The 16215-nt window shown below is 42.0% G+C and overlaps 1 protein-coding gene across 12 annotated transcripts in view; it reads right to left on the reverse strand.

Annotated features, from left to right (window-relative positions):
• LOC139361615 (disco-interacting protein 2 homolog C-like) overlaps positions 1-16215 on the reverse strand; it is a 151611-nt gene that overhangs the window by 26783 nt on the left and 108613 nt on the right. For 9 of the 12 annotated variants that reach the window (XR_011619168.1, XR_011619169.1, XM_071090220.1 and 6 more), the window contains exon 2: positions 12094-12219. The exons of 1 other annotated variant lie outside the window; for it this stretch is intronic. Coding sequence is in view for 9 of the 11 variants with exons in the window: in XM_071090220.1 (XP_070946321.1) it covers positions 12094-12219 (126 nt within the window). In the remaining 2 variants the exon portion in view is untranslated. Of the gene's footprint in view, positions 1-12093; positions 12220-14062; positions 14161-16215 lie in introns of all 12 variants that reach the window. 2 more of the 12 variants (XM_071090224.1, XM_071090225.1) reach the window with 1 other exon arrangement.

Consider the following 16215-nt stretch of genomic DNA (forward strand, 5'->3'; position numbering starts at 1 on the left):
AAGTGGGTCCCTGACCCCTGAGTAGCCTAACTGGGAGACATCCCCCACTAGGGGCAGTCTGACACCCCACACCTCACAGAGAGGAGTACACCCCCGAGAGGAAGCTTCCAAAGCAAGAATCAGACAGGTACACTCGCTGTTCAGAAATATTCTATCTTCTGCAGCCTCTGCTGCTGATACCCAGGCAAACAGGGTCTGGAGTGGACCTCAAGCAATCTCCAACAGACCTACAGCTGAGGGTCCTGACTGTTAGAAGGAAAACTATCAAACAGGAAGGATACCTACACCAAAACCCCATCAGTACATCACCATCATCAAAGACCAGAGGCAGATAAAACCACAAAGATGGGGAAAAAGCAGGGCAGAAAAGCTGGAAATTCAAAAAATAAGAGCGCATCTCCCCCGGCAAAGGAGCGCAGCTCATCGCCAGCAACGGATCAAAGCTGGATGGAGAATGACTTTGACGAGATGAGAGAAGAAGGCTTCAGTCCATCAAATTTCTCAGAGCTAAAGGAGGAATTACGTACCCAGTGCAAAGAAACTAAAAATCTTAAAAAAAAGTGGAAGAATTGATGGCTAGAGTAATTAATGCAGAGAAGGTCCTAAACGAAATGAAAGAGATGAAAACCATGACACGAGAAATACGTGACAAATGCACAAGCTTCAGTAACCGACTCGATCAACTGGAAGAAAGAGTATCAGCGACTGAGGATCAAATGAATGAAATGAAGCGAGAAGAGAAACCAAAAGAAAAAAGAAGAAAAAGAAATGAACAAAGCCTGCAAGAAGTATGGGATTATGTAAAAAGACCAAATCTACGTCTGATTGGGGTGCCTGAAAGTGAGGGGGAAAATGGAACCAAGTTGGAAAACACTCTTCAGGATATCATCCAGGACAACTTCCCCAACCTAGTAGGGCAGGCCAACATTCAAATCCAGGAAATACAGAGAACGCCACAAAGATGCTCCTCGAGAAGAGCAACTCCAAGACACATAATTGCCAGATTCACCAAAGTTGAAATGAAGGAAAAAATCTTAAGGGCAGCCAGAGAGAAAGGTCGGGTTACCCACAAAGGGAAGCCCATCAGACTAACAGCAGATCTCTCAGCAGAAACTCTACAAGCCAGAAGAGAGTGGGGGCCAATATTCAACATTCTTAAAGAAAAGAATTTTCAACCCAGAATTTCATATCCAGCCAAACTAAGTTTCATAAGTGAAGGAGAAATAAAATCCTTTACAGATAAGCAAATGCTTAGAGATTTTGTCACCACTAGGCCTGCCTTACAAGAGACCCTGAAGGAAGCACTCAACATGGAAAGGAACAACCGGTACCAGCCATTGCAAAAACATGCCAAAATGTAAAGACCATCGAGGCTAGGAAGAAACTGCATCAACTAACGAGCAAAATAACCAGTTAATATCATAATGGCAGGATCAAGTTCACACATAACAATCTTAACCTTAAATGTAAATGGACTAAATGCTCCAATTAAAAGACACAGACTGGCAAACTGGATAAAGAGTCAAGACCCATCAGTCTGCTGTATTCAGGAGACCCATCTCACACGCAGAGACATACATAGGCTCAAAATAAAGGGATGGAGGAAGATTTACCAAGCAAATGGAGAACAAAAAAAAGCAGGGGTTGCAATACTAGTCTCTGATAAAACAGACTTTAAACCATCAAAGATCAAAAGAGACAAAGAAGGCCATTACATAATGGTAAAGGGATCAATTCAACAGGAAGAGCTAACTATCCTAGATATATATGCACCCAATACAGGAGCACCCAGATTCATAAAGCAAGTCCTTAGAGACTTTCAAAGAGATTTAGACTCCCATACAATAATAATGGGAGACTTCAACACTCCACTGTCAACATTAGACAGATCAACGAGACAGAAAGTTAACAAGGATATCCAGGAATTGAACTCATCTCTGCAGCAAGCAGACCTAATAGACATCTATAGAACTCTCCACCCCAAATCAACAGAATATACATTCTTCTCAGCACCACATCATACTTACTCCAAAATTGACCACGTAATTGGAAGTAAAGCACTCCTCAGCAAATGTAAAAGAATAGAAATGATAACAAACTGTCTCTCAGACCACAGTGCAATCAAACTAGAACTCAGGACTAAGAAACTCAATCAAAACCGCTCAACTACATGGAAACTGAACAACCTGCTCCTGAATGACTGCTGGGTACATAACGAAATGAAGGCAGAAATAAAGATGTTCTTTGAAACCAATGAGAACAAAGATACAACATACCAGAATCTCTGGGACACATTTAAAGTAGTGTGTAGAGGGAAATTTATAGCACTAAATGCCCACAAGAGAAAGCAGGAAAGATCTAAAATTGACACTCTAACATCGCAATTAAAAGAACTAGAGAAGCAAGAGCAAACACATTCGAAAGCTAGCAGAAGGCAAGAAATAACTAAGATCAGAGCAGAACTGAAGGAGATAGAGACACAAAAAACCCTCCAAAAAATCAATGAATCCAGGAGTTGGTTTTTTGAAAAGATCAACAAAATTGACAGACCACTAGCCAGACTAATAAAGAAGAAAAGAGAGAAGAATCAAATCGACGCAATTAAAAATGATAAAGGGGATATCACCACCGACCCCACAGAAATACAAACTACCATCAGAGAATACTATAAACACCTCTACAAAAATAAACTGGAAAATCTAGAAGAAATGGATAATTTCCTGGACACATACACTCTTCCAAGACTAAACCAGGAAGAAGTTGAATCCCTGAATAGACCAATAGCAGGCTCTGAAATTGAGGCAACAATTAATAGCCTACCAACCAAAAAAAGTCCAGGACCAGATGGATTCACAGCTGAATTCTACCAGAGGTACAAGGAGGAGTTGGTACCATTCCTTCTGAAACTATTCTAATCAATAGAAAAAGAGGGAATCCTCCCTAACTCATTTTATGAGGCCAACATCATCCTGATACCAAAGCCTGGCAAAGACACAACAAAAAAAGAGAATTTTAGACCAATATCCCTGATGAACATCGATGCAAAAATCCTCAATAAAATACTGGCAAACCGGATTCAGCAACACATCAAAAAGCTTATCCACCATGATCAAGTGGGCTTCATCCCTGGGATACAAGGCTGGTTCAACATTCGCAAATCAATAAACATAATCCAGCATATAAACAGAACCAAAGACAAGAACCACATGATTATCTCAATTGATGCAGAAAAGGTTTTTGACAAAATTCAACAGCCCTTCATGCTAAAAACGCTCAATAAATTCGGTATTGATGGAACGTACCTCAAAATAATAAGAGCTATTTATGACAAACCCACGGCCAATATCATACTGAATGGGCAAAAACTGGAAAAATTCCCTTTGAAAACTGGCACAAGACAGGGATGCCCTCTCTCACCACTCCTATTCAACATAGTGTTGGAAGTTCTGGCTAGGGCAATCAGGCAAGAGAAAGAAATCAAGGGTATTCAGTTAGGAAAAGAAGTCAAATTGTCCCTGTTTGCAGATGACATGATTGTATATTTAGAAAACCCCATTGTCTCAGCCCAAAATCTCCTTAAGCTGATAAGCAACTTCAGCAAAGTCTCAGGATACAAAATTAATGTGCAAAAATCACAAGCATTCTTATACACCAGTAACAGACAAACAGAGAGCCAAATCAGGAATGAACTTCCATTCACAATTGCTTCAAAGAGAATCAAATACCTAGGAATCCAACTTACAAAGGATGTAAAGGACCTCTTCAAGGAGAACTACAAACCACTGCACAGTGAAATAAAAGAGGACACAAACAAATGGAAGAACATACCATGCTCATGGATAGGAAGAATCAATAGCGTGAAAATGGCCATACTGCCCAAGGTAATTTATAGATTCAATGCCATCCCCATCAAGCTACCAATGAGTTTCTTCACAGAATTGGAAAAAACTGCTTTAAAGTTCATATGGAACCAAAAAAGAGCCCGCATCTCCAAGACAATCCTAAGTCAAAAGAACAAAGCTGGAGGCATCACACTACCTGACTTCAAACTATACTACAAGGCTACAGTAACCAAAACAGCATGGTACTGGTACCAAAACAGAGATATAGACCAATGGAACAGAACAGAGTCCTCAGAAATAATACCACACATCTACAGCCATCTGATCTTTGACAAACCTGAGAGAAACAAGAAATGGGGAAAGGATTCCCTATTTAATAAATGGTGCTGGGAAAATTGGCTAGCCATAAGTAGAAAGCTGAAACTGGATCCTTTCCTTACTCCTGATACGAAAATTAATTCAAGATGGATTAGAGACTTAAATGTTAGACCTAATACCATAAAAATCCTAGAGGAAAACCTAGGTAGTACCATTCAGGACATAGGCATGGGCAAAGACTTCATGTCTAAAACACCAAAAGCAACGGCAGCAAAAGCCAAAATTGACAAATGGGATCTCATTAAACTAAAGAGCTTCTGCACAGCAAAAGAAACTACCATCAGAGTGAACAGGCAACCTACAGAATGGGAGAAAATTTTTGCAATCTACTCATCTGACAAAGGGCTAATATCCAGAACCTACAAAGAACTCAAACAAATTTACAAGAAAAAAACAAACAACCCCATCAAAAAGTGGGCAAAGGATATGAACAGACATTTCTCAAAAGAAGACATTCATACAGCCAACAGACACATGAAAAAATGCTCGTCATCACTGGCCATCAGAGAAATGCAAATCAAAACCACAATGAGATACCATCTCACACCAGTTAGAATGGCAATCATTAAAAAGTCAGGAAACAACAGGTGCTGGAGAGGATGTGGAGAAATAGGAACACTTTTACACTGTTGGTGGGATTGTAAACTAGTTCAACCATTATGGAAAACAGTATGGCGATTCCTCAAGGATCTAGAACTAGATGTACCATATGACCCAGCCATCCCATTACTGGGTATATACCCAAAGGATTATAAATTATGCTGCTATAAAGACACATGCACACATATGTTTATTGCAGCACTATTGACAATAGCAAAGACTTGGAATCAACCCAAATGTCCATCAGTGACAGATTGGATTAAGAAAATGTGGCACATATACACCATGGAATACTATGCAGCCATCAAAAAGGATGAGTTTGAGTCCTTTGTAGGGACTTGGATGCAGCTGGAAACCATCATTCTTAGCAAACTATCACAAGAACAGAAAACCAAACACCGCATGTTCTCACTCATAGGTGGGAACTGAACAATGAGATCACTTGGACTCAGGAAGGGGAACATCACACACTGGGGCCTATCATGGGGAGGGGGGAGGGGGGAGGAGGGAGGGGGGAGGGATTGCATTGGGAGTTATACCTGATGTAAATGACGAGTTGATGGGTGCAGCACAGCAACATGGCACAAGTATACATATGTAACAAACCTGCACGTTATGCACATGTACCCTACAACTTAAAGTATAATAATAATAAATAAATTTAAAAAAAAAAAATAATAATAATAAATTACCCGGGCATGACGACAAATGCCTGTAATCCCAGCTACTCGGGAGGCTGAGGGAGAATCACTTGAACCTGGAAGGCAGAGGTTGCAGTGAGATGAGATCAGGCCATTGCACACCAAAAAATTAGTGTTAACATTTATATCTTTTTCCATCCCTTTACTGTTGATCTATATGTATGTCTTTATATCTAAAGTGGATTTCTTATAGATAATATATAGTTCGGTGCATTTGGACTGACATTGAAAGTAATAATATACAGTTGAATTAACATCTACCGTATTTGTTACTATTTTCTATTTGTTGCCCTTGTTCTTTGTTTTTGTCTTTCACTTTTTTTTTTCCTTGTGGTCTTAATTGAGCATATTCTATGATTTATTTTCTTTCCTTTCTTAGCATATCAGTTACTTTTTTTTTTTTTTTTTAAAGTGGCTGCCTTGGAATTTGCAATATAAATTTACAAGTAACCCAAGTCCACTTTCAAACGACACTACACTGGTTTCTTGATAATGCAAGCACACTATAATAACAAAATAATCCTAATTCCTAATTGCTCTCTCCCATCCCTTGGGTATCACTGCTCTCATTCATTTCACTTATATTTAAGTGTGTGTATATGACATATACATAAGCATATAATACAGTATATTTACTGTCGCTATATGAATGAACTGTTAAGTTAGATCTATTAAGAAAAATGAAAGATTTCCTTCTACCTTCACTAGTTCTTTTTTAATGGTTTTTGTCTTTCTATTTATTTTTTTAAACAGACAAGGTCTTTCTCTGTTGCCCAGGCTGGACTGGAGCAGCATCATTATAGCTCACCGCAGCCTTGAACGGGATCCTGGGCTCAAGAAGTGACCCGTCTCGGCCTCTCAAAGTAGCTGGCACTATAGGTGTTGGCCACCACGTTTGGCTTTTTTTTTTAATGAGACAGAGTCTCACTACGTTGCCCAGGCTGGTCTCAACTAAGCGGCCTCCAGCTGTACTCCCATCTTTGCCTCCCAGAGTGTTAGGATGAGAGCTGTGAGCCCTGTAAACAGACTGTGCTCTTCCTTTCTTTGTGCACATCTGAGTTACTGACCTACTATTTTCTCTAAAGAACTTTGAACATTTTTTGCAGGGCAGGTTTACCGGTGACAAATTTTTCAATTTTTGTCCGAGGTCTTTTTTTTCTTCACTTTTGAAAGATAATTTCACAGAGTATAGACTTCTAGGTTAATGGAATTTTTTTCCTCTCAAAAGTTTAAATACTTCACTCCACTTCTTGCTTTCATGGTTTTTGAGGGGAAGTTGAAAATAATTCTTATCTTTGATCCACCATAGGGAAGGAGATTACTCTGGTTTCTTTGCTTTTTAATCTTTGATTCGCCATAGTTTGAATATTTTATGCCCAAATAGAGTTTATTTTTGTTTTGTTTTTGTCGTCGTCGTTTTTACATTTATCCTTCTTAGTGTTTCTTGAGCTTCCTGGATCTATGGTTTGGTGTCTGGCATTAATCTGAGGAAATTCAGCTATGACTGTTACAAATATTTCTTCTGTTCCTCTTTCTTCCCCCTTGTATTACCGTTATGCATATTTTATGCCTCTGTGGAAGTCCCATCGTGCTTGGATACTCTGTTCTTTTTTGCTTTTCAGTTCTGGAGATTGGAGTTGGGTATTTCCCTTTCTCCCAGGTCAGAAGGCTCTGATAAAATCCCACCAGGTTAGTCTCTAGCTAACTAGCTTCTCTGGAAGGTAGACCTAGTGAAGAGTGCACCTACATATTGAAAAATGATTCCTATTCTCTTTCCCCTGTAGTAAGTATGAGGGGATTTTTCTGTGATGTTTACTTCGAGAACCTGGTTGAGCTTCTGATGATACAACTCACAAAAGCATGAGACCCATATGCACAGGCCTCCTGGAGGTTTTAACTCTCAGACGTGGCCACACCTCACTGCAGCAATTTGTCAATTCCAGTTCAGGTTTTCCAATCCCAGTGTGGGTTCCTTGGAGCATTGTGCTCCAGTGTATGGTGATTCTCTGCTTTACCGCTACGGACAGTGGCTTGCCTGTGACCTCAGGTCTCTTGCAGGTTTAAGAAGAGCTGCTGATTTTTCAGTTTGCTCAGCTTTTTACCTGTGAGGAGGGAGTGACAATTCTCAACATTATCGTGTACAGAACCTGAAATTCCCCAACTCCATTATAGTGAAAAGTGTCTTCCCTTCCTCTGGCTCAAGAATTAAAATATTTTCATTCTTTGACACATTGTAATTTGATTCCCTAAATATTTATAATTGTAGATTTAAAAACTCGGTCTTCTGCTGTATCAGACATCTAGACGGGCACTTTCCAACAGAATTATGAGAGTCCTGTTATAGAACTTGAAACCTTCCTTGTAGCCTCATATAAATATATAAACAGGTACAATTAATTTTACTAGTCTATTTTTAACTCAAAATGCTCATACCATACTTGCAATAAGAAATACAAATAGGCCAGATGCGGTGGCTCAAGTCTGTAATCCCAGCACTTTGGGAGGCCGAGGCGGGTGGATCACGAGATCAGGAGATCGAGACCATCCTGGCTAACACGGTGAAACCCCGTCTCTACTAAAAGTACAAAAAGTTAGCCAGGAGTGGCAGCGGGCAGCAACTTGGGAGGCCGAGGCAGGAGAATGGCATGAACCCGGGAGGCGGAGATTGCAGTGAGCCGAGATCACGCCACTGCACTCTAGCCTGGGCAACAGAGCTAGACTCCGTCTCAAAAAAAAAAAAAAAAAAAAACAAATACAATATTTTCTGTTTTTTATATTAACTGGCATGTCTTTCACGCAGCAAATCCAGTTCAGACCGGGCGCACTTCATGCGCTCAGCCGCCGCGTGTGGTGAGTGACAGAGACCATCCTGCATGTGTGTGCACTTTTTACTGCCTTTTTCTTGACCACAGATTCTACCTCCTGTTTCTCTGTGTATGCAGTGATTATTTGCTGAATATTACACATTGTGGGTAACTTGTTGAGCACACTCAGGATCCCTAACCTTCCTCTAAAGCTTTCCAGCTCTTGTGTTAGCAGTTAGCACAGGCACAGCTGGGTCATCGTGACATGGGCAGGCTTGGTTGGATTCGCTGTTGGTGTGAATCTGTGGAGAGCTCCCATCCTGAACCCACTCCGATCTCCCCCTCCTGGATGTCGTAAGATGGCCATGCTCCGCCCACACCTGAGCTCTCTCTGATCTCCCCCTCCCGGACATGGTAGGGTGATATGCTCTGCCCACACCCGATCTCTCTCTGATCTCCCCCTCCTGGATGTGTTAGGGTGGCCATACTCCGCTCACACCTGAGCTCTCTCCGAGCTCCGCCTTCTGGACGTGGTAGGATGGCCATGCTCTGCCCACACCTGAACTCTCGGCACCACGGTCTGCAGGTGTTTTCCAGAGGGGAAGTGTACTGTGGGTGCATCTTATTCATTCTCCTGCCCTCGCCCTCAGGTTCTGGCTGGTACAGCTGTGGTCACAGACTAAAAACAGCCACCTCATTCGTTTTGTGCAGTTTTACAGTTGTTTATGGCAGATGTGTGATTTGGGTCCCTGTTCTCTCATCATGGCTAGAAGTAGTTTTGGCAAATTATTCTTTTATCTTTACATTTGGAAACTAAAGTTTCACCCATAGAATATTAGCGTTGCGACAATCCTAATGAGAGTTTCTCCAGAAACTAGGATCCAGGTCAGCAGCCAGTCATTTCATGAAGATAAACTTCAAGAACATTCTCTGAAGGGCAATGAAACTGAGTAAGATCTAACCACTGTTACCAACAACCAAGAAAAATAGGTAAGAAAATGCAGCTAAGATTTGGATCAATAAGTACGGTAATAAACATGCAAACTGTCGCTAAGCACAAAATAGGCGGGGAGTAAAAAAATTTTATGATATTGACATTTACGATTTTACAAAACTGCCCCATATGATATATCAAGAGAACTCCTGATGAAAATTTACAAAGGATGCTTTATGGCTTACATAAAACTGTTGGTCAAATCCAAATATTTCACAAAAATAACATTTCAAATAATATTCTTTTATATTTTGCAGACATCTGTACAAGGAGGTTATTCATCACACATGACCGAGTAACATTTCTCAGCGGTTGGATTCAATAAGTGAAATAAGCAAATAACCGCACTGTTTCTTCCATTTCAAAGTCATTTCTCTTATAGAAAGTGGTCAAGAAAAATGTCCGTTGCCTTACATACTGGTTAGTGCCAAAAAGTTGGTTTAAAATATTTCAAGTGGGTTATCCTTTTACGTCCATGTTGTTAGTTACACAAAGAACACATACAAATACAATTATTTTACCATAAGTTTTGGCAAATTATAACCATTAACTAAACAAACAGGATTGAGCATGTTATTTTTTGAGATAGGGTCTTGCTCTGTTGTCCAGGCTTGAGTGCAGTGGCACGATCATGGCTCACTGCAGCCTGATCCTCCCACTCCAGCCTCCCGAGCAGCTGGGACCACAGGCACACAACACCATTCCTGGCTGATTTCTGTATTTTTTGTAGGAATGGGCTTTGGAATGTTGCCCAGGCTAGTCTCAAATGCTGGGAACTCAAGCAATCTGCCTGCCTTGGCTTCCCAAACTGCTGAGGTTAGAGGCATGAGCCACCATGCCTGGCCTAATCATTTTTAAAGAGTCTGCATTTATTATCGTTATTTTTTTCTAATTGAGATGGGGGTCTTGCTCTGTTGGCCCGGCTGGAGTGCAGTGGTGCCATCTCAGCTGACAGCAACCTCTGCCTCCCGGGCTCAAGTCATTCTCCCACCTCAGCCTCCCAAGTAGCTGGGACTAGAGGTGCACACCACCAGGCTCAGCTAATTTTTTGTACTTTTGGTGAAGACAAGATGTACAAAAGGCATTTCTGTACATTTTACCATGTTGTCCAGGCTGGCCTTGAACCCTTGGGCTCAAGCCATACACCTGCCCTGGGTTCCCAAATTACTGCAGTTATAGGCATGAGCTATCGTGCCCAGCCCTTAATTATGTGATGTGGCTTAATATTAAAATAAGGAAAGGGAGGAGCCCCAGGAAGCACGTTGGCAGAAAGGGCTCCCTTGCCAACAACTTGCTAGCACGGCATTCACTCCCTTGCCTGCTGGCACTGCGTTCTTTAGAAGAAGAACACGTTATGTGTCAATGAAAAAGAGAAACAACATAGGAACACCCTGTCTCTACAAACACTTAAAAATTAGCTGGGTGTGGTGGCGAGCACCTGTGATCCCAGCTGCTTGAGGTTGAAGTGGGAGGACCGCGTGAGCCCAGGTGGTCACAGCTGCAGTGAGCCAAGAGCTGCCATCATGATGCTGAATTCCAACCTTGGTGACAGAGCAAGACCTTGTCTCAAAACAAAAAGCAACGAAAACCCAAAATGATGCACTCTTTAAGTTCTGTCCTTTAAATTCCAGTACCTTCACGTAAAGGTGAAACTCAGGAGCTGCCTGCAGTAATGTGGACATACGCTTGACCTCAGCTCTGATCTGAAGCACGTCCTTTTGTCTCACTGCTTGCCAAGACTAAGCTAAACTTCAGAAGTAAAAATACTCCCCAAAATGTTGTACATTTTCAACTATTCGTATTGTACCTTAAGTTTCTTTGGTATTGGAGCAAAAATACGGTGTCATTTAAAGTGATATGTAGCTTCAACGTGGGATGTAAGGTTATTCAGGTCCTTTGAGAAGACAAGCTTGCAACAACGACATGAATAATGTTGGAATCAAAATCACAGAAACTAAACACCAAATAGCGTAGGTTCAATCTGTGTCTCTAGCAAGTATCTGGATAACTAAACTTTCTGCTTTACTTGGGCGTGAAGATCATGAAATGTAGTTTATAATTATTTGGGCAGAGAAAATAGAGAATTGGGGTAGTTATGTAAAATTCAAGATTAAAGAAAAGCAGTATTATATAGCAGAAATATAAATTGGCTATTACCTTCAGTAATTTAGATCAGGGGTTGGCAGGTCTGTGCACCAAATCTGGTCCGTTGTTCTTGTAAATAAAGTTTTATTGGTACACAGTCATACGCATTTGCTATCACCCATGGCTGAGGGCAGAGTTCAGTGGTTGTGAGAGACCTTATGGCCTGCAGGAACTAAAATACTAGCTAGCACCTTGCAGGCAAAGTTTATGAGCTGATTCGGGTAGCAGCCTAAACTGTCCAATTCGCTTGTTCTAAAACAATCCAACAATATAGCACACTTATCTGAAGATTTGAGAATATGCATGCCACAGCCTAATCAGAAGAAAAGTCCAATTCCACTCAGAGTGTTACAAACTCTTCCCTTTTCACTACAAAGAATTAAATGAACAAAACTGTGTGAGATTTTACTGGTATGTATCATATGTATGAATCTTGATGAAAAGTTAAAAATGTGTATTTATACAGATACATAGTGTTACTTTTCATACACTGTTTTCGGACTTCTGGTTCACAAAATCTGCATTTCTGCACCATGATTTTGAAGGCAAAAACCCAACTGCTGGGCTAGCGGTCAATTCTGAGGTGCCCAGCATGTTCAAGAGGCAGCGTCGGGGAGCGTGTCCCTTACCTGGAGGGGTGTAGGCGTCCATGGAGGTCTGCACGACCAGGGACCTGCGTTTGGAAGGCACAGGCACTGCCATCTTCCGCTCTTTGTGTCTGGCCAGAGCCGCCTGGACAGCTTCCGTGTGGACGTCTGAAATGGAGAGAGCTCAGTCACTCAGTGCTCAAATGAGGTCCCAGAGGCCAAGCTGCACCTTCCTCTCTGTCCCCGCAGCACGGTTCATCCACCTTCTGAAACTCACCAACAGATGGGTGGGTGAGGAAAGAAAATCAGTGTTTACAGTTCCAATAAGGCATTAAAATTTATTCACAGACTTTTAATTATTCATTTTATTACTGTAGAATCCATATCTGCAAGCAAACACTGGCTATAAACTGCACTGAGATTTTTCTTTTTAAGGTGAATGCACCTTGATCTTTGGAGATTCTTTGTAGGTCACACGTTTGAGCCTCCAAATCCTCTCACTGTACCGCTGAGAGGCGTGTGCACGCCTCGCACCCCAACTCACACAGCCACGGTCGCAGCTCAGCTCAACACCAGCCATGGGCCAGGACTGGGTTGGCTATGAATATGGTTTGGCTGTGTCTCCACGCAAATCTCAACTTGAATTCTACATCCGAGAATCCCCATGTGTTGTGGGAGGGACTTAGGGACACGTAACTGAATCATTGTGGAGCGTCTTTCCTGTTCTATTCTGGTGATAGTGAATAAGTCTCATGAGATCTGATGGCTTATTGGGGTTTCCGCTTTTGCTTCTACCTCGTTTTCTCTTGCTGCTGACGTGTAAGAAGTGCCTTTCGCCTCCCACCATGATTCTGAGGCCTCCCCAGACATGCGGAACTGCAAGGCCAACTAAATCTTTTTCTTCCCAGTTTCGGGTGTGTCTTTGTCAGCAGCATGGAAATGGACTAAAACAACCATTAAGACATTTTGTGGCTATTAAACCATTACATTAATTCCACACATTCACTGAATGCCTTCTCTGTAAGTCCCTATGGGCTGGGGTCGCAGTGGTGATAAGGCAGACAGTCTCATAGCATCTCACGCAGGCCACTTCTTAAGGGATGAGACAAGTGATAGACGGGCTAGAGAATTAAAGCAGAGACAGATGCAGCAGCAACTCCAAACTGTGAGGCCAGGGAAGAACCCTCTTAACACATAATCAGAAAAACAGGAATGAAATACACCGGCTGTCAAGACGAGAATCTTCGACACACAGGCAAAAACCTGCTCAAAAGCCCTAAACTGTCAGTGAGAACGGTGTTAGCAGAATAAAACTACCACCACCAAAAATGGCCAGCATGAGTGAAGACGGGTTGGGGCAGTTTTCTCTGAAGCTGCGAGAATGATCCCACTGAAAGGGAATCGTATGTGGATTTCTGGCTTAAACCCCCCAAGCTGCCACCTGAGACAGGACCCAGACCCTCAGCATCACGCCCACAAGCAGCTCATCACACTGCTTGGTCTTGGTCAGCCTTTGTGCACACTTCTCTCCCTAACTAGATCAAGAGCCTGGTCATCTGGCCACTATTTCTAATTCCCAGGTCAAAAACCACTATGTGACTGACTTGGCTCATGGCCGAAAACTGAAGGGATCAATGAGGTGACAGTCCACTCACTTCCACAAATCGCTTTTTGTTTTGCATATTCTCCGTTTTAAACTTTTTGGAAGTAATTTCAAACACACAGAAAATCTGCAACACCAGCTTAGCGAATTCCCACATAACTTACCAGGCTCAACTTAGGCCCAACTGCTCCTGTCTTACATCACTACTTTCCCCCCTCCCCCATGAATTTTCTAAGTCAAATGAAAATAAATTTCAGATACTATATCCTTCCATACCGAAATGTTTCAATGTATTTCCTAAACACAAGGATATGCTCTCACATTCATTTTCCTCAAGATCCGGAAATTTAACTGTCATATACAAAGTTCACTTTCAAATGGTGTCAACTGTCTCCATAATTTTCTTACTTTGTCTTCCTCTTTTACGATCCAATCCAGGATCATGAATTGATTTGCCATGTGATTTTTACCCGTCCAGAATCCAAGTTTCTCAGGTTTTGTGTTTCCTGAAATTGGAAATGTTAAAGAATACAGGTGAGTTATTTTGCAGCTTGTCCTTTATTTTGGTATCTTCCGGACTAGACTCAAGAGTATGCATTTTAGCAGGGACACCACAGAAGTCTGTCCTATGTGACAATGTTAACATCGGCAACTCAGTGAAGGTGGTGCCTAAGTGCCTCCAAAGCAAAGATGCTGCTTTTCGCGTTGAAATTAAGATTTGGGAGGAGACACCCTGACACTATGTGCATATTCTGTTTTCCATGAATTCTTCACTACTAGTTTTAGCATCCACTGATTTCCTGTCATTCCTTCTAAATCATTAGATCTTCCATATTCACTGAAAAATAATTTTGTCTTTCAACATTCATTTACATATATCCATATGTACTCACGGAGTCTGGCTTGCTGGGTTATGATTCATAGTTACAATGGTTTGTTCTGTTGCTCAACTGGTACCAGATTTGACACCGGAATCCTCAGCCCTTAGACCAGGGCTCCTTCTTGTGAAGAACGGTGTTTGGAAGCTAAGAGTGGGCACCGGGTGCTGCTGGGCATTGCCGGCAAGTAGAACACACACACGCATGTACACGCACGTACACGCATGTGCACCCACACCCATCCACAGGCACTTCTATCCCTGTCTACATCTGTCGGGAGCCACCAGCTTATACTTGTACCTCCTGCAACACTCAACATATTCACTGATTTATTAAGCTTATTTGCTTAAGCCTGGAGATAAAGAAATGCTTTCAGAATTGCTATCTAATACCACTGTGAAAAATCTATCCAGTTCAGTGCTCATTTGTAATTATTTTTTCATTTTTTTTTGGAAGGTAGGGAGTACAAAGTATACACAGTGAAATGTTCAGATCTTGAGTACACTTGGCGCATTTCGATAAATGGAAATCTATTACCCTACTCAAATCTTTTGCATCAAAGTTTCCACAAGTCCCCTCCCAGTCAATCCCAGCCCTCAAGAGACAGCCACTGTTCATTCTCGAGGAGTGTTCTTGGCGCTCTTCCGTCACCCGAGACTCGCATAGATTCTCCATTGTCACATGGACTCCACGGCGTGGTGTTCACTCTCTGCTCAGTTCAAGGCTCCTGGAACTCATCCCCATTCTCTGTTTTGGTCTCAGTATTTTGTACGTTTTTCCTGATGGGAACTAGGACAATGTATGAATATCTCAGAATTTGCTCATGTTTCTCCAGATGAGAGACATTTATGTTGTTTCCAGTTCTTGGCTATGACAATTTACTCTGCAGATAATGTGCATTCTTTTACAAGGACACACATTTTCAGCTCTCCTTGGTGAACATCTACAGCGTACCTGCTGGGCCATATGGTAAGTGTACACATTTTAAAGAAACTGCCACAGTGTGCTGAAGTGGCTGTGCCATTTTAAGTCTCCATCAGTCTGAGATCCAGTCTGTCATATCTTCACCAGCACCTGCTACTGTCCTCCCTTCTCCATTCTTGTGAAGGGGAACCTCATGGGTTTAAGTTGTACTTACCCAATGACTCCCTGGTGAGCACCCCTCACGGGCCACTGGGCATCGGTATACATCTGTTGCAAGGAGTCCATCTTGCATGCTTGCAAAATTCACACCATTTCTGGTTTGTACATTTCCTAAAATGTTCTAAATAAGGCCCTGTGTCTTCTGTACATCAAGCATCTCCCTGCTTCCAAGTCTTTATGCCTTTTAGTTTTCCTGACTCACTTCACGGACGAGGGCCCCAGTGCACACCATGCGAACCTGAACCATGGAGAATGGCCATGCTCCCGACACCCCTGACTGTGGGCAGAGCTCCCCGGCTGCCACCACCGAGGAGGGGGGTCAGCTCTTGTTTTTCAGGAGTGGCCTTTATCAAATGGAGAAAGTTCCCTTCTGTTCCTGATGTGACAGGAAATTCGTATAAGGACTATTAAATTTCAACAGATGTTTTCCAGTGTCTACCGAGAGGATACAATGGGTTTTCTGCTTTATTTTTTGTTAATGTGGTGAATTACATTGATTTTTGAATGATGAGCCAAATGTGCAATGCAAAACTACAGATC

This window comes from Macaca nemestrina, unplaced genomic scaffold, assembly GCF_043159975.1.
Source record: "Macaca nemestrina isolate mMacNem1 unplaced genomic scaffold, mMacNem.hap1 Scaffold_70, whole genome shotgun sequence".
Lineage (NCBI taxonomy): Eukaryota > Metazoa > Chordata > Mammalia > Primates > Cercopithecidae > Macaca > Macaca nemestrina.